Raw genomic sequence first — 25788 nt, forward strand, 5'->3', positions numbered from 1 at the left:
GAGCAAAACCTGCAGAACTGCCGGCCCAGCTGACTCACAGAACGGTGAAGAATCATAAAGCTTGTTGTTTCAAGCCACTAAATTTTGGAGTGGTTTATTATAGAGCGCTGGGCTTAGAGGAAGTGGCTAGATGTGAAGGGCCTGGTAACCCACAGGGTGGGCAATTAACACTATGACGTCTTGACTGTATAATTAGCAGTAAGATTTCTATGAGCAGTGCATTACCCTCCACGCCCAACAATAGAAAGACATTCTTAGAGGCTATTTTAAAGACTAGACTACTTACCTTTTGTCTCAGTAACTGCTCAGATTGTGACCTGGAGATGTTACCTGCAAACCAGCTGCAATAGAAAGGAATTCCGTTTTGAGAATTAATAGGTTTTAATTGCATAACTTGTCACTTAAGTTTCTCACCTGTAAAATGAGGCATTGACCCAGATCAGGGTTTTCCAAACCTGGCTGTTCAAGAGGATCACTTGAGGAGCTGCTAAACACTCAGATTCCTAAGTCTCCGCCACCCAGTTATGATTCTGGGGTGGGGCCTGCATATCTTTCCTGATCATTTCCCCAATGCACGCCTCTCACACCCCATTGGAATCTAGAAATGATGGAGATGGAGACTGTCTATATGGTCAGATCTGGGCTTTCCAAGTCAAAGAAAACCTTCCAATTCATCTAAATGCAAAAGACTAAAATCCATGATTCGAGGTTGTCTCCCTTTGGTTTAAGTCTTTGTCACCTGTTAAAGTATAAATATCTTTGAATAATCTTTGTGCTAGCATTTCTCAGTCATTTTTCTCTTTAACATCTTTATTGGAGTATAGTTGCTTTACAGTGGTGTGTTAGTTTCTGCCTTATAACAAAGTGAATCAGTTATACGTATACATATGTCCCCATATCTCTTCCCTCTTGCGTCTCCCTCCCTCCCACCCTCCCTATCCCACCCCTCTAGGTGGTCACAAAGCACCGAGCTGATCTCCCTGGGCTATGCGGCTGCTTCCCACTAGCTGTCGGTTTTACATTTTGTATCTCAGTCATTTTTATCTTAGTTTGAATGATTCCAGTAGTCGCTTTCCAGAGGGTAGATGTTGGGGAAGAAGCTACAGTTAAAGGGGAACTAGAAGGTGGTGAAGAGTGACATGTACTTTGTAAATGCTCTCACTGCGCTCGTAGCCAATGAATCAATAACAGCACTCCTACAAAACCAGAACTAGAAATATGTGTTATCCTAGTGTCCAACTGAATTGGTCGCTGTTGGGTAGCAGGTGTCTGAGAGATGCACTGTGCCATTACTCCCACCTCTCCTTAATGCCAGACTTTAAGTCCAGGAGACGATTATTTTGTCCCTATTTGTTGTCGAATGGTAGAGTCTTAGATTTTGGAAAGGACCTTAACAACCACTTAAGACCACCCTGTCTCAGTATAATTGGGGCGATCACACGTTCTTATTTGCCCAGAGGAGTCCAGTTTATGCCTGATGTCCAGATGTACCATTGAGCAGTGCACTCTTTCTCTTTCTAAAGTGTCCTAGTTTGGATGTTCAATGATAAGGTCACTCTAGGAATAGGAATCTCTCAACATAAATGCTGTGATATTCAAGGCTCGGTTGTGCTACCTTGTAAAATTACTGCATCATAACTAACTTCACAATTGGACTCAACGCTAATAAGAGCCTTCAAACATCATCCTGGCAAGGAGCCTCCAGGGAAGAAATAATCAGCAGAAATGTCATGGGCTGCATCTATGAAGTCAAAGCGAAATGAAGAGGAGGCCAGGTGTGTGATAGATCCCAGGAATGTGTGCAGCTGGTTTAGATCATCCAGACTGGGGAAAAATACTTTCATTAGCAACAACCCAGTTCCTTGTCACCCATCCTCCAGATACATGGCCCAGAACCTCACATGAGTGCCTCCATGTAAATACAGCCTCCTGAGCAAGGTTGAACCATCTGCTTGTAACCTTAGGGGGAGAAAACAATAGAAACATCTATGTCTAGTTTTAGAGAAACACAGAGGACTTTCAAAACTCACTCATAGTCATCAAGGTTTTCCTCTTCTTCAGATGAACTTGACTCAGGGGATCCCCTTAAGAAGAGAGGGAATGACATGAATACAAAAAAAAAAAACCCACCAAGAAATAATCCAGGTGCCTCCCAGTGCCATATCAGATCCCACCCTGCTTTCATCCATGTGAGTAAAATCTGGACTGTTAGCTTTCCCTTTTCTGCACTTGGGAAGGTGTCAGCAAAGTGAAGAGAGAATTGCTTAAAAGTTGAGCTCATGCCCAGTTTCATGAGAAGTTGGCTCCTTGATACAGAAGGCCCCCAGGAATGTAGATTTCTTGGACTCTGTCAGAAGAGCAGGCTCGTGAAATAACTGAGGATGCTTCCGGGAGAGCCGTGATACAAAGCTAGAGAAAATCTTGGTTGTGCATAGAGCTATTCTCAGAGAAGAGTTACTCAACTCTACGGTGGTTTCCCTCCTGCTAGAGATGCCTGAGCCCGGTGTGTCCGTGTTCACGAGAACACCAGTGTATATCATGAACCACGGGTGGGAAATTTCAGCGTGACCCAGAAGCCATCAACTCAGACCACCTGCAGGGTTCAGAGAAGCAAACTAGCTGGATTTGTTTTATATTTACCTTAAAAAGTAAAGGCTAGTTGCAAAATTATCCCAAATGTGGTTAGTTTTCCTGCCAAAGGAAGAAATCCTGGGTGTAAAAGAATATCTGAATGTGATTTACCATGACATCTTTAGGGTGCCGTGATCTACAGCATTTCTTTCCCTTTGGTTACTGCATGCCAGCTCTTCACTGCTACAAGAAAGAGGGATGCATCTCATAAATTGATGTTTGTTTATAAATGTTAAATGACAAAAGTAGTTTTGTCAGATATGTTTCAGCTTTCACAGTTTGACCCATATATGTCACTTGGTTTGGAAGTGGAAGCTAATGAGTCATTTTCACATTTTCATCCTTGCAGGGACTCCACTAAAAAGCAGTAGTTTGACAGGATGCCTAAAGAAAAGAGAATTTTTAATAATGGCTCATAATAACCCCAAACAAAGGAAAACTTGGATTAATAAATCATCTTGACTGGGTTTGCCCTGATTTTCTTGTATGTATGCAAGCGTTCTGTTGCTGATATATTTTAAAATAAGTTATTTTCCTCTTTGCTGTTATGATTGCAAAGGAAAGTCCTGAAAATACCAAACCGTTTAACTCCATGTGGACACAGATGGATCTGCAGGATTCTCTTCATCCTCTGCCACCCATCATTTTATCTGTCTCATTTGGGGTGCAAAGCGGAGCATGGGGAAGTACTGACTTCTCCAAGTCCAAAGGCTGTGTTATTTGGAATGTAGGACCTACTTCCTGTTTGCCTTCACAGCCCAGGGTCTTTCTCAAAACCACACTTCAGTGAATGCCTGGAGAAGCCCCAGCACAGCAATGCCTCCTTCCCCAGCTTCCCAAACAGCCTTGCTCACGAACATAGCTTTTTCCCTTCAGTTCTTCATAAGAAAACGCTCATTTAAAAATGCTAAGTGAAAAAAAAATGCTAAGCGATTTATTTAGCCTTTTTGTGGTTTTTAAGAGCACGTGGAGAGTATCCATCAATTGTGCATCGCTTAGGTTTATCCACATGGGGGAATACTATACAGACATTCAAAGTAATCAGGCAGGTTGCACAGCACTGGGAATGTAATGGGCACCGCTGAACTGTACACTGCAAGATGACTAAGGTGGTAAATTTTACATGACGTTTTACCACAATTAAAACTTTAAAAAATTAAAAATTTAGTATGTTCTCATGTATTCAAATGGGAAAAATGTCCCAGATGTTAAGTGAAAAGAGGAACTGGCAAAGAAGACTGTGTGGGCGAAGGTGTACATCCTGAGAAGGCAGCCATGGCCTCACTCGATCGACTAGTCATTTGGCCAGTGATGCCGAAGTGCATTAAAAAGTAACCCACTCGAAGCTCTCTCAGACAGAGGATATAGTTGAAAGATTTGGTGTTCTGGAACATGGGGTTATTTGGAGGTGGAGGGGAGAGAAAGGAAAGGGAATAAAATGCTCAAGTATTACTTAGATCATTAGATATGATCATCTAAATGGAAAGTCTGTGCCACTGAGTCTCAGCAGGGCCACCGCTACCCAGGCTTCCGGCTCAGGCACCGACCATTTTCTCGGAGGGCATCTCTATGTCAGCTGAGGCCTGTGTGGACCGAGTTGAGGCTCAGCTCCAAGGCAGTGGGGCAGTGTCTACTCTGTGCGCCGCACAGCCAGACTGGAAGCTGGGGTTTACCTTTTCAGTCCTCTTACTTGCCACCAGTCAGGGCAGTCTTCTCTGGGCATAAACCACGTGTTGACGTTTGACTGGGAGCCACAGTTTTTCTTGGAGTCGCTGTCGTACTGAGCTAGAGCGGTGCTTGAAGATGGTTCATCCATCTTGAGAACAGGAACTGCTCGAGGGACCTTCAGCTTCGGGGGATAAGAGATTTTAGTGCATCACAGTGAGGCGCAGATGCATGAACTGGGGACTAACAACCACAGTATATTAGCTCTTAAATTTTAAAAAATCGGAAGGAAGGGAGGAGGGAAGGGGGGGAGGGAGGAAGGAAGGGGAGGGAAGGAGAAGGAGCGCGGGGGAGGGGGAGGGAGGGAGGAGGGAAGGAAGGGAGCAGGGAGGGAGGAAGGAGGGGAGGGAGGAAGGGAGGGGAGACAGGGGAGGAAGGGAGGAGGGCGGGAGGGAGGGGGAAGGAAGAATGGGGAAGGGAGAAACGGGGGAGGGAGGGGGAGGGAATTACTTGCCAGAGACTAGATGCCATGGTTTTGGGCTCCTAAATTATCCTCTGCTCTTAGATTTGTTTAAAATAAACTTTATTAGCGTATAATTTACATACCACATACTATAAAATTCACCCTTTGTAAGTGTAGAATTCAGTGATTTTTAGTAAATTTATCAGGTTGAGCAGTCATCACCACAATCCAGTCTTAGCATCTTTCCATCACCCCTGTAAGATCTCTCGGGCCCATTTGTAGTTAGTCCCCGTTCCCATCCTGCCCCTAGGTAACCACTAATTGACCTTCGCTTATTCTGGACATTGCTCTTAGGTGTTTTACAGAGCCGTAATTTTCAAGCTTCAGGGCTGGAGCATGTATCCAAACCAAAAAAAGCAATATCACTGATAACAGACTAAAACTCCCAAACCTTAAAAATTCCATCAGTTTCCTAGGGCTGCCATAACAAATTACTACACATCTGGTGGTTGAAGACAACAGAAATTTATTCTCTCACAGCTCTGGAGGTCAAAAGTCCAAAATGAAGTTTTCACTTAAAGGCTGTGGGGGAGGATCTTTGCTTGCCTCTTCCAGCTTCTGGTGGTTCTAGGCATTCTTGGCTTGTGGCGGCATAAGTCCAATCTCTGCTTAGGTCTTTAAATGGCCTCCTTCTCTGTGTATCTCTCTGTGTCCCCTCATCTTATAAGGACATCAGTCATTGAATTTATGATCTATCCTAATCCAGTATGATCTCATCTTGATCCTTAACTAATTATATCTGCAAAGACCCTCTTTACAAATGAGGTCACATTCTGAGGTTTTGGGTGGACATGAATCTGGGGAGACAAAAATTCAACGTATGACAATAATGGATTTCTTTTTGTCCTTCATGTTGGTTTACAGAAGTTATATGGTTTTAACTTAGATAGAAAGAGAGAAGTAAGTACGTGTGAATGTGTGTAGGTGAAAATAAGTACCCAGGACACCACAGAGCTGATGGGTGGATGGAGATGCTCCCTTACTTTCAGGTGAGCTTCCAGAAAACCACAGGGAGGCCATTTTATGTGTCTCCTGGCATTTGAGGAGGCTGACACCTACCTGGGAAGCCTAAAAGCAGGGAGCGCGAGCCACGTACAGTTTTACTAAGCAGAGCAATCAAGGTTTTGTTTGTTTTCCTGCAGGCCAACTCCACCCTTGAGTGAGGGTTGGCTGGGAGCCACCTTGAAAGGAACTCTGCCCTAGATGAGTGAATGGACCCAGTAGAAAGTTTGAGGGCTAGAAACCGGAAGAGCTAAGGGTCAAGACATTTGCTCTGTCGTAAAACTCCACCCCAGGGGGAAATCCACGAAAGTGTCCTGTATGATAAAGAATCAGCATTGGAAAACTGTCTCACCCAGAAGCCACCACTACCAAATCATGATGGGAGTGGCCACGTATGACTGTCTCTTTTTCATTATACCCTCTCTTCCTGGGCCTCAATCCTGAAAGCGTCAGAAATCTCAGCCTCTCCCTGACCTCTCCCCCAGGTCAGCCTCTCCCTGACCTCTCCCCCAAAGCAGGCTGCCCTCTGAATGCAGACTTGAGCTAAGGGAAGGGGGGGATGTTTTAACTTGAAATGACGTTTCGAGTCATGGGATTATAACATTGGATGGATCACTTTAGAGGCTGTTCTCATGACTACTAGTAATTGGGAAATTTTATGTCATCTGAGGTAATGACATACCTCAGGGACAGAGAAGAAAGCCCACCAAGTGGCTCTGAAGGGATAATGGAGGGAAAGAATTATATTCTGCTTGTGCCCTATGGGGTCCCATTCCTTTGCCAGGATATGTACACGAGGCAGACTTAGCCATGCTGGTGGTGGGGGAGGAATGTCAGCCAATATAGCTGCCTGTTATATGCGATGCCATCTTAAGGGCTTCTCCCACATACATCATTTTTTGCGTTTACAGGTTAGAAAAAGGCCCAGTCGTTAAATGCAAAAGAACATAAAATGGTTCTTTGTTTGAATTTATTATTTGCTACCGCCATGGCTGTTGGCGATAGGTCACGTCTTCTCTCTCTTTGCTGGGCATTCTGAATGAAGCCCATGTATTCCAGTCTTGAATTTGGCAACTCTTGGTTTATTTAATATATCTTGACTATGAAAAAAATTGAAATGTTGACTTACCACTCTGTCTGGGAAGATGGGAACTCTGTGTTTTTCTTCTTTGGGTTCAATGTGCAGATCAGCATCTGAAGAGTAAAACCAAGTAATAGCAGAAAAAACTTTAAATAAAACAAAGCAAAACACCCAATGTTATGAATCAAAAGAGTGAACTAGATTGTGTGAGCAATACTCCAGACTACATGAACTTAGAACATCTGGAGTGATTCTGTTGCTTTCCTGTATAATACCCAACTCAGATACCACTTCACCATTGATTATCAGTATCTTCCCAAGTGGATAAGAAATTCAAGGTCCTCTAAATTCTATAAACTGTTACTTTATGCCACATTTCTACCTCGTCTCTGAGTAACAGATATCTAATCACATTGGGTAGTATCTACGAGCCTAGGATTCAGAATCCATGTCTGATTCTTCTTTGATCAGCTCATACAAGATGCATAGAAATAGCTGATTTATAAGTGAACAAACTTATCCTATGCTTCCCCCCACCACCCCGTTGTTAGGATACTTGCTGGTTTTTCTTTCTACTCACACATGTAGATAGACATCCAGGTTGTGAGGGTGAAGCCATTGTATGTCTTATAAGTGGGGTCACCATATGGTGTATTGACTCAGCTGGAACCTTTCTGACAGTGATGGGTAGGCTTTTAATAATTATGCCAGGTCCCCAGCTGCAGGATGGACTGTCCCAAGCAAATTGGGGTGTATGGTCAGCTTATTTATAGGCCATATATACCTTGGACAGAGGATGGTCCATGGCATTTTGGAAACAGAAGGAAGCAAAGATGCCCCACTGTTCCCTTCCTAGTAGATGTGCCTGCGGGCTGCCTTGTAGCTCAGCAGAGGAGGAGGCCGAGGGAAGAAGTGACACTTAGGCAGACAGACAATATCACAGCTGTCTGCAAGCCATGACACCTCTACTACGTTCTGTAGTTTTCTTCAGAGGCCGGCAGAGAGCCTTTGGCACTCAGGACACATGGCAGGTGCCACCCAGACAGGGCCCAGGAGGATAATCCCAAGGTAGTGCTCTCTCTGGCCTGTTTTCCTGCTCTTTACCAGGGAGTTAGGGCAGAGTCAGAGCTGGAATCTGGCCTGCTGAGTAATAATGCTGACCATAGACAGAATCATTGGGGTAAATGATTAATGCTGTAAGGAGACATTACTCTCTGGCCCTTCACACTGGAGGGAAGATCCATGCACAGTCCGTTCTGTGTAGTTCATTAAATCATTACAATTCATGAGTATAAAGGGCAATGGGATCTAATTAAGATGAATAAATATTCATTGTATAGTTTAATTGAGATGGGAAATACAATGAATATTTAGTCACTGATTTTTTTGTGTGTGTGTGTGTGGTATGCGGGCCTCTCACTGTTGAGGCCTCTCCCGTTGCGGAGCACAGGCTCCGGACACGCAGGCTCAGCGGCCATGGCTCACGGGCCTAGCCGCTCCGCGGCATATGGGGTCTTCCCGGACCGGGGCACGAACCCGTGTCCCCTGCATCGGCAGGCGGACTCTCAACCACTGCGCCACCAGGGAAGCCCTAGTCACTGATTTTGTTGTAAAATTACCCATAGTAACATTAACACGATTGTTGGGGGTCAATACTATTGTAGGGTGAATTTGAATAATATTTCACATCCTTGTTTTACAGTTCTTGAAGTTGTTATCATGCAGCTGATCTCATTTAATTCTTTAAAGTCATTATAGTCCGAGCATAGTTTGTCCAGGCTGGTAAAACTGTTACCAAAATAAGTTCTCCTTCTTATTTATCAACAACTTCATGTTGTTAAACAATGATAAACTTCTAAAGTATATGACTGCTTCATGTAAGTATCCTGGTGATACAGTAGGACCCCGTAGGGCACAAGCAAAAACCAGCATAATTCTTTCCCTCCGTTAGCCCTTCAAAGCCACTCAGTGGGCTTTCTGTCCCTGGATAAAGTGTCAGGCAGATTTCCCTGGGAATAAAACTCTGGGTAGAATCCGATTGCACGTAAAGCAAACCCTACACTACTTTCTGTGATGTTATTAAGAAATCAGCAAACATGTACAGAATGGCAAACCACGTTAAATATATCTTTGAAAACTTGGCCATCCATCATTTTGGTATATATGGTGATTAAAAGTGTTACTTAAATTTTATCCTTGGACATATTTTTGAAAAGAATGTTGGTTTTTTAAGTTTATGATGTTAGTTTGTGCACCATGGTGATATGTTCACCACGTTCTACCCATCTGGAGTTTATCTTCAACCAGGAAGAATTTTGGGAGGAAATAAACAGCTCCTTGCTTGATTTATGATTTCCGTTTAAAAATATTTCTCATGACATGAATGAATGGCAGATGTTCATATTGTTATTATTTTAAGGAACATGACTCAGTTGACCCTGGAATTAGATTTCATTTGCTAGATATCATGTTCGAAGCTGGATATTCATGATGCTGTCCAATGTGGCACATCTTGTTTTCCTGAACTGGCGAGCTCTTCTGGCATTTGCCAGGTTTGCCTAAAGGGCATCGTCCACCCAGGGTCCAGCCCAACAGAGGGGTCACATTACATGCTTCCCAGAGAGTACATCCTGGGGCCGCTTTGCAGCTCTGCTGGCAGCACAGGAACTTCCCGTAGGCGAAGAACCCACTGTGGTACTTGATCAGCAGATGGGGGTTGCCCCTTATCTCTGGGGAGCAGGCAGGAAGAAAGCACAGCATGAGTAAACGTTGGCCCAAGAGAAGAAACACATTCAGTAAGTGCTGTTATCAGAAAACAATGAAAACCTCATTTTGCTAGCAACCAGCCTAAGGGCAAATGGTTCCCAAAGGATATAAGTCTTTCCCTCAGAAGTTACAAAGCCAAAAAGAAAAGTCTAATCATGTTTTAGTAAGAACAACACAATAACTTCTATCAGTCTTTAAAAAATACTGCTAGAAACTACATATATGCATCAGCTTGGTGTTAGGATTTTAGAGTAGGACTAAATCTTAGCGAGAAGAAAAGAAGTTTCCAATAAACATATACTCCCCCCCCCCCCCCCCCCCCGCTTCTGCTTTTTATTTTGAAACATTTCAAATGCGCAGAAAAGTTGCAAGAATAGTGCAGTGAATGTCCATATACCCTTCACACAGTCACCAGCTTTTAACTGTTTGTTTGTTTCATCTCATTTTCTCTCTGTACATACACATTATTATTATTATTAAAATTTTTTATCATTATTGTATTTTGCTTAACCATTTGAGAGTAAGTCACAGATATCATGACCTAAATAATGTCATCCATCACTACTTGAGCGTGTAACTTCTGTTAACAAGGACATTTCCTTACATAACCGTAATACAATTATCAAATTCAAGAAATTTAACACTGATACCATACTATTACTTAATATATATTTTGCATTCAAAACTTTTCCAGTTATTCCAATAATACCCTTTGTAATCATTCACTTTTTCTGATCGAGGATCCAATCTAGAAACACACATGGCATTTAGTTATCTAGTTCTTCCTGAGCTAGAACAGTTCCTCATCCCTTCTTGGTCTTCCGTGACTTTTGACCTGTTTCCACTAAGGAATAAACGGTTTATGGGGCTACTTTTCTAGAAATATGTGCATATTTAAAAAAACCATGGGACTAGGGCAATGTTGAATCCAAAGAAACGAAATTCTAATATTGGAGTATAATACTGTGTCTACAACAAATTCACCTCTCTCGAAATGCAGCATAGAAGCCTACAAGGTCTCAGTAGAGAACAGTTCAAGAAGATTCTCCGGGTAGGGAGGGCTGGTTCTCCGTGTGACTTAAACTCTTTCCTTCTTGATTTTGTATTCATCTTGAGGATTCCTTATTTTGATCCCAGGAGAACTCCTGGGATCAAAGTCCTGTGGCCCGACTCTGGGCTGGAATCAGGAATATTCCAAAGAGTTGATAGTCTTTTGCTTTTAGCAAAACTCTGCTTAATCCAATGGGTTTGTCCCTGTACAGTAGATTTTCCAAATGGAATAATAAACTTTAATATAAAGTAAAAAACAAAACAAAACAAAAACCAAAAAAAACAAACAAAACCCCTTCTTTACAACCATGACTCAAGGAAGTGTTTGGAGATAATAACATCTACTTTGCTGGGTCCTTGGGAGGAGATGAGCCAATGTGTGTAAAGCGTCCAGCACAGTGTTTGGCTCAGAGCAGGTGCTCAGTGAACAGTGGGCTTTAATGATACCATTCCCTTAGTTTAACCCAGCTCAGCTTAGCTGAAAATTCTGGCATAAAAAAACTTTACCAAATATTAATGGGAAATTATTACAAAAGTCACAAAAAGCAAGAGAAGTTAAGATTACAAAACACTAGTTTCTGACCTTGGTCCCAAATGGTCATTGCAGTTCCTTGGGCACATTTCTTGCCTTCCTGCTCTCTAAGCTCCTGGTCTCCATGTACCAGGATTCCTATTATTTTCTATTACATGGATTTGGTTTCCTGGGGAACTAACTGTTTTCCAGCCAAGTCCAAAAGTCCACATTGCAACACTCCCACCATCTAATAATGACAATAAGAGGAACTCATATATTGATTATGTGTATAGGACTTTACATTTGCATATTTTCCCTCACACTATCTCATTGAACCTACTCAACAACCTTGGGGAGAGCTATTACTGTTATCATGACTCTTACAGAGTCAAGTAAACTGAGGTGCAGAGACAGCTTGCTCAAGTTCACAAATCTAGTCAATAGCGTATTTGAGACTCGGGCCCAGGCTTTTTCTACTATATTCCAATGCCCAGATGCCAGCTTCCCTGCCAAACCCCCTACAGTTTTGATTTTTGGAAAGAAGGATACAGTTTATTCACATCGGGTCAGCTGAATTCAGAGCCATGGTAGCTGATCTCACTCGCCTTCTCTCTTGCTGTCTTCCAGCACAGAGGCTGGAAAAGCCAGATCCTGTGTTCCAGCTTCCTTTGCACACAGAGATGGCCATGAGACACAGTTCTGGCCAACGAGACACGAGCAAAAGTTTGCAGAGGGGCTTCTGGGAAAGCTCAGAGCCTTTCTGGGAACCTCTTAAGGGTGGCAGAGCAGAATCTAGAAGGAGCCAGGGTTCCTACTGACTTCATGGAGCTGCTGCACCAGCCCTAGGTTTGCTTACCTCTGGCCATGGAAGAGGAACAAACATGTATCTGTTTCAGCAACTGTTTGGTGTCTTTTTACCTGCATCCCAAAGCATTATTAAATGATACAAATGGCTTACTATGCATATGGCAGCCTTAGTGATAGGGTCTCTCTGCAGCTTATGAGGGGCTAAGAGGTTCACTTCTGCTTCTCTCTCTGCTTTCCTTTTATGTTCTATAAGCCTTTACATGAGCTGCCCAGGGCCTACCCAAACCTGCCTACCATATATAGTTCCAGAAAGACCCACACAGAACCCTAGTGCGTGACAAATAGCTGCACACAGGGGGTGTCTCCATAGCAACTGCCCCTGGCAAATCCCCCCAAAGGAGACTGAATGGGAAGCAGCATCTTAGAGCTCCTCCCGGAGGCCCCGCTATAACACAGTGGTTCATGTTTGTGTGTCGGACTCTTTAATGTATTTATGAGTCATTCATTGCTGGCTCGTGAATGCTCTAGGAATAAAGAAATCTAATCTCCCATTTTACAGGTCAGGAAACTGACACCCAGAGACGTTAGATGGTTTTATAGATGACACAGCAAAGCAGCACTTGTTCGCAGATTTGTGTGACTCTAAGAAGGATGCCCTTCTTACGTCAACAAGCTGGCGGCAGGTAGAGGGAGGCTTTTCTCTTACCTGGACCACTTGATTCTCCTACAGAATAGGTTGCTAAACCCTTTCATACAAAGGGAAAACTAAGCCCTATGAGTGAAAAAGGATGTATTTGCATTGAAGTAGAGGAGGTGGTTGTCTAAGTGGTGTAATTTGAAGGGTAGTGAGAAGAGCCCGAATCTAAAACTTAAATGAAGTAAAATCTTCCCCCATCTGGGAGCTTAATATCTGAAATTCCACCAACAGAGTCACTCGTTTGAGTTAAATATTGTCCTCATACCATTACCCACCTTTAAAATAAAAATATCATAGGGAGAAACATCATAGTGCCAAATTAGTAATAATTTTCTCTCTTCTGTCAAAGGTTGTTACCAGGGCAGCCTAAGAATCACTAAATAAATGTTTCATGAAATTCCCAGTTTTGCCTGGCATTTATACTGTACTGTTTAAAAGTTGGGTTTGGGTAATTGAATTATGTGTTCTCCATAATTAGGTATGTGACGTTTGCCATGTCTGTGTAATTTCACTTATCTGAAAAATGGAGAATAGTATTATTACCCCTTGCCGTGGAGTTGTCGAGAGGATTACCTAAGAAAATGTTTCCAACTACTTGACACAGTAGCTGGCAAATGATAAGTATTAGTAAGTATTAGACATAATTTTCTGTAAATACCCAAAGTACAGTAGCTACGGGACCCAAGAGAGAGCCCCATGAGGATCTAGACTTTGCTCTGATAAAGGCAAGCACAGTGGGTGGAGAGCAGGTGGTCTGGCTTCCTCCTAGCTGTGGGGAAGGCACAATAGCCAGGTGTGTGCTGGGCAGGAAAGGGAACACGATGCCCAGGCTTCCTCTAGGTAACAAAGCGAATGCAAAACAAGAATGAGTGCAGCACATTCTCTGAGGTTGGTAGGAAAATCAACAGATTTCTCTATTGGTGCTAGGCCCTTTTATTGCCATATCTTTCCTCCACTAAGCCTCAAAAGAGCTCAGTCAGAGACTCCCTTTGATGACATTTTAAAAAAATTACCTTTTTGTAATGCTTTCAACCACTGACTTCGGCTCTCTTCATTTGATGCATACACATAGAGAAGCCCATCTTTATAGACTATCTGGAAAGGAAAAGATTTGGTGCATTTAGATATAATTGTGTTATAGTTCACTCTGGTACAACTACAAATTTTTGTTATCCAAGAGAAACACTGAGTTTGCCTATATAATACACATTAGCTCTGGAATTAGATTTTTTAAATCTAGTTATTTTTATCCTCCACCCCTCAGTTTATATAATCCCAGACACCTCTACGCTTTGGAAAATCACGGCAATGATGCATCTGACAGCAGTGAACATTGAGGCCTCAGCAGGAATGCCCTGGACCATGGAGAATTATAAAAGTATAAAATGTTAGACATTACAGGTGTCTTAGAAGTGTTCTGGTCTATCCACCAACCCAGTGCATGACTGTATTTATGGCCCACTGGAAAATGTTTATCTGCTCTATCCTTGAAAATATGTTCAGGGATAGAATGTCCTTTACTTTTGCTGTGCCATCCTTGCCAATTTCCACTCATTCTGATCATTTTATGGTTCATGCTTATATTGAGTGAAAATATGTCTCCCTGTTACTTTACTCCCTTGGGTCATGTCCCACCCTGGGAATCCCCAGTATAAGTCATTTTCTGTTCCTTATGATACTTGGTGAAATGTTTGAACATTCCAGTGTCTTGCCCAGATCCTTCTCTAGTTTATTCAGCTTTTGTGGGTAAACAATACAGACCATTTATTAAATACCAACTAGTTTCTGGGCTCTTTCCTAGATAATTTAACATTTTAATTCCCTTTCAAGTCTATAAAAATATATGATTATGCCCACTTTGCAAATGAAGAAACAAACTCAGAGAGAGGTTGAGAAGGTTGTCTATGGTTACGCAAATATAAGCAATGGGGCTGGGAGCTCTGGCGTTCCAAAGCTCATGTTCTTTTGAGTATTCCATGCCATGGTGATACTCATTTGAAGCATCTTCCATGAGCACACTATCCTCCGGTTTTTCCCAATTGGGCAATGTTCCTTTTTTTTAAGTGGGAACTATGGACTGTTCACTGACTGGATTATTTTATTTTATTTCATTTTTTGCCCACTGTTCCCTCATAGTAGCACAGGGTAGTCTGACCATTGGAAGAACAGTCTGTCTGTCTCTAGAGCAGAAAGATAAGTTTTCTTGATATAATAAAAGTGGGGCAGGTGTTAGATCGAGTCACTTCCATGGGGTACTGTAGGCACCCTCTCCGTAGGAGACCAGTGTTTGAAATACTTCAGGGTAAAATTCAAACTCCTTAGCGTGCTATGCAAAGCCATTTGTGATATGGCCCTGGCTACCTCTCCAGGCTCGTCTCTCACTCTTTCATGGGGCTCCTTAATTCTGAGCACCACCCGGATTTCTCCAAACATGCCACACTGTTTCACCTACCAGGGTCATGACATCTGCTGTTTCTTTGGTTTCGCTGCCCTTCCTGTTTTTGCTGGGCTAAACTCCCATTGTCCTTACCGACCTGAGTGTCACCTCCAACAGGAAACCTCCCTGACCTCTGGGAGTGAGAAGTGCAGCCTCTCCGTTCTGGGACACCATGGCTACGCTGCCGCCTTCGTCTTAACACTCACCTCCCTGCATCGTAATGCTCTGTAAATGCCTTGGGGACAGGGGTAGTGTGCCTAGTACCTTGTAGCATATTGGAAATGCTGCGCAATGTTTGATGAAAGAGATCATCAGACCCCAAGGCAAGTCAGAGCACTAAGGCCTACACACTCATCTATCTTTCTCTCCCACCAGGGAAGGCAGGTTGGTGGATAGAATTTTAGCAAACGGCCCCAATCCCATCTGGGGATGTTCCAGATTCAGAGAGAGGTTGAGAATGCTCTCTATGGTTACGCAGATATAAGCACCTGCCATCGTCTTAATGAATCATTTAGCAACATCTTTATCCCCCCCGATATTGAGTTCATAATAGCAAATATTAAAAGGAGAGTCATCCATCCGATGGAATGTTATCCCTCCCCTTACCTGAAATGGGTACTGTCTCTCCATGGGGGTCTGCTCCTCAAGATTTACTTTCTCCACACATCTGATTTTCTTAATCTCAATTGATCCTTTTCTGCTGCCTCTTTTCTGAATTAAAAGGAAAATATAAGATGCCTCACGTGATATACAGTGGTGCACAAAGAACAGAATCAAGTTAACGTTACACTTAGGAGGGAGATTGGGAGATGAGATGGGCACGTGAGAATCACTCCAATTATTCCATAATAGTCAAAGTCTAATGATGAGAGAATATATTTTTCGAGTGTGGACATAAACTCCTCCAAGAGCAAGTCTTCAAGCAGCACTTAATTTTTTTTGTTAATCTTGAAACACATTTCAGATCACCTGCCATATGGTTAATCTATTCAGGAAAATTAAGCATCTTCATCTTGTTTCAATTTTATGACAGTATTTCAGTATTTCTACTGTGATAGAATTCTCAGCTGCACAGAAATAGTCTTACTTTCAGCATTTGTTAAGACAGGGTTTCTCACCTTCAGCACTATTCGGGGCCAGATGATTCTTTGTGGTGGAGCCAGCCTGGGCACTGTAGGATGTTCAGCTGCATTCCTGGCCTCCACCCACTCGATGCCAGTAGCAAACTGCCCCCCTCCCGCAGTGATGACGACCAAAAATGTCCCCAGCCATTGCCAAGTATCCTTTGGAGGGCAAAATCACCCTCAGTTGAGAACCACTGTTCTAAAGTTACAATTTGCCTTAGTAAAGTTAAGCAATGTTTGAAAATGCTTTATCTTGAATTAATTATAACTTGGCTAAGAAAAGACAATGTGATGAGTACAAGTTGATTTTTACTGTGTTTGCTAAGAAACCTGATGTTTCCTTATATTAAGCACTTTGTGGAGACTTGAGAAAAATAAGTAGCATTAAAAACAATGAAATAAATAGGGTCTCACCATTTTGTCATATTCATAGTAGGAGAGGTTTGTTTTGGTCAAAACAAAAAGCCGCTCTTTGTAATTATTGGGTGACATTTTCTTCTTTTGCTGTGACCTTTTGAGAAGGAGTTCTTCTAGAATGGATTCTGTGTTCATATTGTCGTCCTAAATAAAATAAAATGATCAGAATGAATGTTGGCAGCATCTAGCTAGGTTGTCTTTTAGCTTTCATAATTTTTATTCAACTATTTCTCATTAACGGATAATACAAATAGTTTTTTTAAATTAGATTTAACAGTATAGAGGAAAATGCAATGAAGCAGGCTCTTTTTTTTTTTTTTTTTTTTTTTGCGGTACGCGGGCCTCTCACTGTTGTGGCCTCTCCCATTGCGGAGCACAGGCTCCGGACGAGCAAGGCTCAGCGGCCATGGCTCACGGGCTCAGCCGCTCCGCGGCATATGGGATCTTCCCAGACTGGGACACGAACCCGTGTCCCCTGCATCGGCAGGCGGACTCCCAACCACTGCGCCAGCAGGGAAGCCCTGAAGCAGGCTCTTAAACACACACATTCCTGCACTTTTTTCCTACTGCCTTGGCTTTGACGTGTTTAAATACGTTGATATTTTTATAGCATTTTATGCAGTGTACTCATCTCCCACTTTGGATCATAAATTCACCATCTTCACACTACCTTCCAGACCACTATGTCAAAATTCTCCTTTTTCCTTAAACATTCTAGGGACATCTGTTGAATTGAATTGAATATCACCCAACTTTAAACAATCTGAACTCCAGACAGTTCATCGTGTCTGAAGTAACTGATCAGCTGAAATTTCTCTCCACTAATGTGGCCCATTGTTGGATCAAATTATCCAAACCACTGTGAGACTCTGATATTGTTGTAAATGACACCACAGTCCCTGAACATGATCAGATCTTTAGCATAAAGGACTTGGGTATAATTTTCACTGTTTCTGAGCATAAAACATTTTCAAAAGCTGTCAAAAGAGATTTAAAAGAACTGAAAGAATTGGTGCTTCATAAACTAAAAACACTCTTGCTTTTTCTTCCAGAACTGCATAAAACATTAAAAGTTAAGGTATTTCTGGAAAATAAATGCATTCATTTTCTGGTTCTACTAAGACTGTTGCTTCAACCCTCTGTCTGGTATCAGGTCTAGTAATGAAAAGCAATGCTGAGCAGTCGGCCACAAGAGACCAACCTCCTTATGCTCTTTGCTTTGTGAAATCACGTGCTTATTAGCAGTCAGATGCCCAATCATTACTGTCTTTCTTTGTTTATTGATAATCTGAAGGCAATTAACGTCACTCACCTTAATTTCGACAGAGCTGAAGAAGTGTGCTTGTAGGTCTTCCACTCTCAAGCTCTAGGCAAAAAGTCACTGCTCTGAGACACCGCACTAATTTTCCCTCTGGCTATGCCAGGGTCGTGCATTAAAAAGAAGATATTTGCATCCTATCTATCACCTGATCAGGAAGCAGCCACACAGTCACTAAGGGGCATGGCCGCAGAGTATGATGGGCCCACTATGGTAGGAGTGGAAGAAAGGGAGACTAAGAAACTCTGCTTGGCGTTGAATAAACCATGGTCAGGCCCAGCCAGCTTCCCTCCTGACATAGGCTACACCACTCTAAAGATGGGAATCAAGCAAATCAGCTTTTATTATTTATCTACACAGTCAGAACATATCTACATGTTCTCCAAGGGCATTGTTCGTCTCCTAGGCAGAAGTAGTAGAAATCTTAGCCATTGAATATAATAAAGACTTGGCCACTTTTTGCTTTGAATATTGTTTTACCTGGAAATAAAGTATAATTCTTTTGTGAAAGTAGAATGGGTTTCCTTTTGAGCCCAGTGAGTGCTATTCTCCATGGCCACTGGTTTCTTTTTCCTGGACTCAAAGATGAGGCAGAGATCAGGACACAGTCAACCCAGCCGGCCCTGGGAAGGCAGGGAGCACGCCTCCCTTCACCTTTGCCTCCGTGGTAACCTCTGCGCACACGCCTGTTCAGATAAGATTATTTTCTACACCCGTAGTCTATGGCCGGAAGAGAATTTGCTTGAAGACTTACTGAAACTCTGGAATGTCTACTTTTTGTGAGTTAAAGTTCCCTTTGGAGGAGCCATATCACACTGGGCAGAGGTGTAGGGAACTTTTCGCCTTTTAAATTTCTCCATGAAAAAAATTAACTAACAAAGCAGAAAGAGAACACTGTGAAAACTCTTGTCAAATGTCTTTTACATCCACAGCTAAAACATTCCTCCTCAAAGCAGAGTGGTAGTTAAATAGATCTGGTTAGTTGAATACGAAGTTAACTTTTCAACACTTATTTTCAGACGCTGAATCAATTTGTAACATTAAGAGCACTGTTTTAAAAATGCAAATCCCAATGTCCAAGGTAGAGCACAGCCCTTCTCGTACTACATGATGATACACATGCTTCTCTGTTTATAGAACTTGCGCATTCATCACATGAAGAATGGTTTCTTGGGGAATTTTATCTAAAAAATGAATATGATGAGCCACTGAAACCACTGACAAATGAAATTCACAGTCGCTTCTGTATGTTGAAGGGAAGAAGGACATCGAGTAGAAAGGAAGGTACCAAGTCCTCAAGAACATTTTCTAATAAATCTCCAAGAGTTTATACACGTCGTTGCATCTAATGAAATATAATTTGTCAAATTTTAACAAAAATGTTTATTCCAAATCCTGCCCTTTGTGAATTTTTTGGCTTTCATCTTTAAAATCATATGTGATATATGTTTATTCGACAAAAGCAAGAACTACAGACAAGCAAAAGAAAACTTAACTTTTTGGTGAACATACCTTTAGATTTTTTTCAAATTACACATGCAGGTGTTTCTTTTCACAAAAATGAGTCCACATGCTGTGCATACGTGTCTGTAATCTATGGTTCTCATGTCACACACACCTGGAGCCACCTGCCTCTGAAGTCCTTCAAAGTTCCACTCCCTAAGCTGGATTCCAGAGCATCTTAACAAAGTTCAAGAACCCTGTTTTGATGACTCACACTTCTTTCACCTCCCGATCAGTTTCTTCTGAGACAATACTTGGTTCCTGATCAAGTTTGGACCTGCCTTTCTCCTTCTATTTGCTTCTATCCCTTCCTTGTACTTCCGTCTTCTCCTAGAGTAGCCTCGATTCTAAACTGAAGGCATTTCTATGGTGAGGACTAATTTTTAGAAATGGAACGTCTCGCCTCGTATTAGGACAGTAAGTCAACGGGGCTCCAGGGCCACTGTTCACTCAACCGCCTGTCCAGCGACTAGCAAACTCGGCTCTGCCTACCCACATTTAAGGGAAATTCAGTTGGGAAGGTTTTTTTTTTTTTTTTAAACTAAACAAAATAAAATTTGATCCTAAAGCTAGAAACCAGAAATCTATTTCCATAGAGAAGCTGGTGCGATTTGGCTGGACACTCATATATCACTACCTACATAGAATAGACACATCAATTTGCTTACCAAATAGCTCAGGCTGCCTATTTCCATAAACACATGAAACTAGAAAGATTAAAGTGAAGGGGAGGCCAAAAAAAAAAGCCTGTCAGAAATCAGTACAGTATTTTCTATAAGGAAGTCAGCAACCACTGTGTAAGTTTTAAACATAAAAGGTGCATGCTGAATTAACCAGACTTGGAATCATTATGGTTACTTAGCATTTCTAAGGAAACGATATCATGAGAGTAAGGAGTTCAAGCCTGCACATCTGTGCAGCACACTTGATGTTGAGCCTACAGTGTGCTCGAGTGACAATGAACGGGTTTGAGAGAGAGTTGCAGTAGCTCAGGGATATGCAAGCTTGCTGTGGACTGGTAGACTCAGAAGCCTTCCAAGAGGTGACAGGAGTGTCACTCGTGCACTGTGTCACCCTGACCAAGCCCCTTCCGTGCTGTAAATGTTAGTTTTCTCACCTGTGAAATGAAACGGGTAACAGCTCTTTCACTTTCTGTGACTTAAATGAGGAACTTTATGTGAAAATACTGGGCACGCTATGGGTACCCATAAGTTATTTATGATTAAAAGAGAAAAAGATGGAGAGAAACAACTCAAGTTAGAGAGGAGTCCTTACTCTTTGCTACAAAAGGCCCGAGGAAGGAAAACTTATTATTTTTCTTAAGATAATTGAGAAAGATATTATGGAAGAGAGGGCATTCAGATTGGACCTTGAAGGATGTGAGTGATCGCGGTGATGATAATCCTGGCTAACATTTAAGGAGGGCTCACGAAGTGCCAGGAGCTCTTTAAAGAACCTTAAAAAGATGCATTTGTTTACTGGTCACAACGGCCCTATGGGGTAGGCCGTAAACAGCCCCATCCTGTGGGGTAAGTTGTAACAAAGCCCCCCTGCGGGGTAGGTTGCAGCATCATTCCCTGCTTATAGCTGATGACGCTGTCACAGGTAAGTAAACCGACCAGGCCACACTGCAAGTGCGCAGGAGCTGGGGTCTGAATCCAGGCAGTCTAACTCCATAGCCCATATTCATTTTATTTTATGTTGGAGAAATATAAAAAAAAATTTAATTGAAGTATAGTTGATTTAAAATATTAGTTTCAGGTGTACAGCATACTGATTCAATATTTTGTTAGATTACATTCCTTTTAAAGTTATTAGAAAACAATGGCTCTATTTCCCTGTGCTGTACAATATATCCTTGTTGCTTATCCATTCTTTTTTATTGAAGTATAGTTGATTTACAATATTGTGTTAGTTTCAGGTGTAGAGCACAGTGATTCAGATATATATATATATATATATTCTTTTTCAGATTCTTTTCCCACATAGGTTATTACAGAATATTGAGTAGAGTTCCCTGTGCTATACAGTAGGTCCTCGTTGTTTATCTATTTTATATGTAGTGGTGTGTATCTGTTAATCCCAAACTCCTAGTGTAGCCCTCCCTGCCCTTTCCCCTTTGGTAAGCATAAGTTTGTTTTCTATGTCTGTGCCCAGCCCATATTCTTGACCACAACGCAGATGTTAGAGAAGGATATGCCAGCTGTGTAACGCTCCTAATCAGAGAAGGCTCTAACCTAAATGTAGGAAGGCAGCCACAGGGTATCAAAGGTGGTAGGAACCCTAGAAGTCATTTTATTGATGCACCACTGAGCCCTGGCGGCCTAGGTGACTTAGCCAGAATCACGACACTGTGACTAGAGAGACACAGCCCACGGAGCCAGATCACTGGTGTCCTGCCTGGGACACTTGCCCACACCATCATGGCAATAAATACACTAAAAGAGATCTATGTGTTCAGCTAAATGTATGACAGCCTTGCTAAAGCCTGTGGTCTGGTAGAACTAGGCATAAATTTGAGCCTGACCAGGTACACGCAAGGGAGGTTTTACTGGAAATATCAGAAAGACGTGACCTATAAATAAGGAACCTTTAGAGGTTCCTTCTTTCAGCAGGAACCTCTCAAGCAGTGTTAAATAGCAAAACTCTAGCCCACGTTTTGAAAACAGGTAAGAACATACAATCTCAGAAGTTGGAATAAATTCTAAGTGGTGCAAAAGGGGCGCAGGAGTCAGGACAGGAAGGGAGAAAGGTATGTATAGTTAATGGGGGCCACTGGATAGCTCCCTCAATTAAAATGTATATTCCCTGGCTGGCTCAGGATGGTGGCTTTAAAGTTTTATTTTTTAGAATTGAGAGATGAGGGTAGCAATTCCTTACCCCTTTATTTGATTTGGTTATCCTCCCTTACTTTACGTATCATTTACCTAAGATTTTGGTAGGTGGCAAGATATTAAAATAATACGTGTGGTGGGAGGGCAGTGGAGGGGGGAGGGCGGGAAGGAAAGGGCAGACGCTCCAAGTGCGGACTGGGATGGGGGCTCCGAAAGCCAAAATGGTGGACCTGTGGCAAACTTGACCTTCAGATACTTGCCCAAGGTCAGGCCTGCTTATCTTCCTGCTAAATAACTGAACAAAATATGATGGTAAGTTAAACAGGAACAGAAAGCTTAACTCAGAATCAGGTAAAGTGGTTCAAAAATACAACTCTTAAGATGCTGGCCAAAGACAAATACCAGCTGCACAGAAGCTGACGAATCCCCGTTTCATAGGACATTTTGCAGGCGAGAGAAAGTTACAGTTGATCTCAGCATGATACGGACAGAAATCCTTTAACGTTGACACTTGAATCCAGCATTTTGAAACACCATACCTTGGTTGCTCCAAAATGAATTTATGGAAAGCACACACTTTAGGAAGCCATTTTTGCACAGAGAATGCCAATGCCTTTCCTGTTAGAGCTAAAATTTGCTTTTGGTGTGAAGCTCATCTTCAGTGCCTCACAGAGCTTTGCTAAGGCCTTTCCTTCTTTTCAGCAGCCTCTTTCCTTCTGCTCCCTCCCCTCTGCCCAGCGCACCCCTCTGGGCACCTTCCTTAGAAGAAAAGCAAAAAGTGATAAATTCACGTCCTAATACATCGTGCTGAATTAGTTTAACACGTAACACTGCTAAGGATACAGGTTGGTGTGGACAAAAGCACCAAGCTTTGGGGGGTTCAGATCCCTGGCCTGTCTCTATGCTATGGCCTAGCACCCTAGTAGGTGTTGCAGAAACCTGCACCCCTTCCCCTCATCACTCTGTAGGCAAAGTTTTTAAAAAGACCATAGCAAAGTGTAAAAACTGGAGACAACGAGATGACCTCAACATAAAAGTTTAGTCCTCACCCTCCTTCCCCCAGCCCCCTGGGGATAGGAGATACTGGGAGGGGAAGACACCTCACGCCTTCTCTCGTCAACAAGTACCTGCTCCGTGGCTCTGTTACGGCCTTGCAATCCTGGGACTGGTTACCTTAAAATCAGTTTGACTGTGTATTTGTGCCACCGATTTCTAACAAAGAAGTACGTGGATGTTACTCCAAGTGTGGCCCACGGACAGGCAGTATCAGCATACCCTGGGAGCTTGTTTGAAATTCATACTCTCAGATCCCACCCCAGCCCTAGTGCATCAGAATCTGCATTTTAGTGAGATACCCAGGTGACTTATGTGCACATGGGAGTTGGAAAAGCAATGACCTAGAGCACATTACAGTTGTACTACCTTTTAAATCCAATGAAACCATCATGGTCTGCGAGAACTTTCAAAATTCTATGTATGTGGCTGCAACTGTGTGGTTCACCTCCCTCCCATCTTTCTACCTCCATCTAGAATACCCGCAGGCCCCTGACTTAGGGAGACTTCAGGAAGCTAAGAATAAATATTCGTAGCAAAAAAAAAAAAACCCATTATAAAGCACAGATAAGTAAAAGAAGGCATGACTAACATTTTTTTTGTCTTTTGGGGAGCAATTACAAAGCCAATATGAAAAGTCACAGAAGGACCTATAATGGAAAATAATCTGAAAAAGGATAGATTTTTGTAAATATGTGTATATAGATATATATATATATATATGTATGACTGACTCACTTTACTGTACGCCTGAAACTAACACAACACTCTAAATCGACTACACTTCAATTAAAAAAGTAAATAAAGGGGAAATAAAGAAAAGTCCTCAAAGGGCAATGGCTTAAGAATAGTATGGAGAAAATCAGCAGAGGAATAGACACAAAGCTAGATCAAGCTGATGGTGATGTACACAGAACCTGACAGGTTCCCTGAACGAGATCTTGAGCTAGGAGGGAATTTCCAGTGACTCTTCTATAGCAGGCCCCCGAATGACATGGTCCCATCCAAAGCCCCCAGAGGAGCCCCAGCAATTTCACCTTCATAATTTTGCACTATTTTTCTTAAAGCACCCCCCTCCCCCCAAGTTTGTGAACTTCAGGCTCTACAACACCCAGATCCGAACCTATTTTCCTGTAGGACGTGACGCTGTAGAGCCACCTGCCCTTCCACGTACCATTTTGCCTGGCTCTGTTGCCCGGGTCCACGGCGGTGAGGTCGCTCTGCTCTTGTAGGGACTCAGCCGCAGCTGTCCTCCTTCCAGCAGCCGCAAATTGCCTCACATTTTCCCGGCTGCTGGGTCAGAAATGGCTGCATTACTCAGTGCCCCCCAAACGTTTATTGTCCTGCAAGGTCTTACACAATCCCACAGGAAACCGCGCTCAACACTTAGCCAATACTTGTTGACCTGATTGAGCGCAACAAAAACGGAGACAAAAGCATATTTCATAAAGGTTCCAACTTTGATAACTACAGCTCCTGCTTTTCCCAGGCAGCTCTCGGGCACATGTGATAACCTCTCTTTGTTTGGAGAGTTCTGCGCTGGAAAGGACGAGAAAACATCTCGGCAAAAGCCCGCTTGTGATGCTGACTTCTCTCACACGAGTCAGGAAACCATGAGGTAACGCCAAAGTGTGCAGAGAATAAGCAATGAAAACTTCAACTCAACACTGGACCCAGGGAGGTCAGAGAGGATATGAGCGAGAAGGACTGTCAAATGATGGAAAAGGAGCACATTTCCACAGCTTAAATTAAGAAATCCAGAAATGGAAGAGAGATGGGTGTGGCTCACGTACCAGGCACCAAAAGTGCAGTGAAAGAATGTGATAATCACTTGAATAACTTATGATGATCACTCTAATGATTTATGACATCACAACTTTTAAATTTTATTTTTTATTAAAAATTTTTTTTATTGAAGTATACTTGATTTACAGTGTTGTGTTAGTTTCAGGTGTACAGCAAAGTGATTCAGTTATACATACATATATATATATTCTTTTTCCAATTCTTTTCCATTATGGTTTATTACAGGATAATAATAAATATAGTTTATTATTGAATATAGTTCCCTGTGCTCTACAGTAGGACCTTGTTGTTTATTTATTTTATATAGAGTAGTGTGTATCTGTTCATCCCAAACTCCTAATTTATCCCTCCCCCCTTTCCCCTAGGGTAACCATAAGTTTGTTTCCTGTGTCTGTGAGTCATAATATCATGGCTTTATTCATTCTGCCATCTTCTCCAGTGCACACTGACTGTATGTAATCTGTAATAAGTCTAATGACTTATTTTAGGTTCAGCTATGGATGGCTGAGAAAATCATCCTTTTGGCATGCATTGACACACTATATTAGCTTATAAATTGT

At 42.3% G+C, this 25788-nt stretch overlaps 1 protein-coding gene across 1 annotated transcript in view; it reads right to left on the reverse strand.

The window, feature by feature from the left end:
• Nucleotides 1-24794, reverse strand: part of BMX (BMX non-receptor tyrosine kinase) — a 50491-nt gene extending 25697 nt beyond the window's left edge. The window contains exons 1-10 of the mRNA XM_060003165.1: nucleotides 24597-24794; nucleotides 16712-16858; nucleotides 15780-15884; nucleotides 13750-13831; nucleotides 9512-9631; nucleotides 6951-7015; nucleotides 4305-4480; nucleotides 2743-2814; nucleotides 2031-2084; nucleotides 287-341 (exon numbers count right to left, since the gene is read on the reverse strand). Of these exons, the coding sequence (XP_059859148.1) occupies nucleotides 287-341; nucleotides 2031-2084; nucleotides 2743-2814; nucleotides 4305-4480; nucleotides 6951-7015; nucleotides 9512-9631; nucleotides 13750-13831; nucleotides 15780-15884; nucleotides 16712-16858; nucleotides 24597-24599 (879 nt within the window). The 5' untranslated portion in view covers nucleotides 24600-24794. The remainder of the gene's footprint in view (nucleotides 1-286; nucleotides 342-2030; nucleotides 2085-2742; nucleotides 2815-4304; nucleotides 4481-6950; nucleotides 7016-9511; nucleotides 9632-13749; nucleotides 13832-15779; nucleotides 15885-16711; nucleotides 16859-24596) is intronic.
• Nucleotides 24795-25788: the final 994 nt, after the last annotated feature.

The sequence above is a fragment of the Delphinus delphis genome, chromosome X (assembly GCF_949987515.2).
Source record: "Delphinus delphis chromosome X, mDelDel1.2, whole genome shotgun sequence".
Taxonomy (NCBI): Eukaryota; Metazoa; Chordata; class Mammalia; order Artiodactyla; family Delphinidae; genus Delphinus; species Delphinus delphis.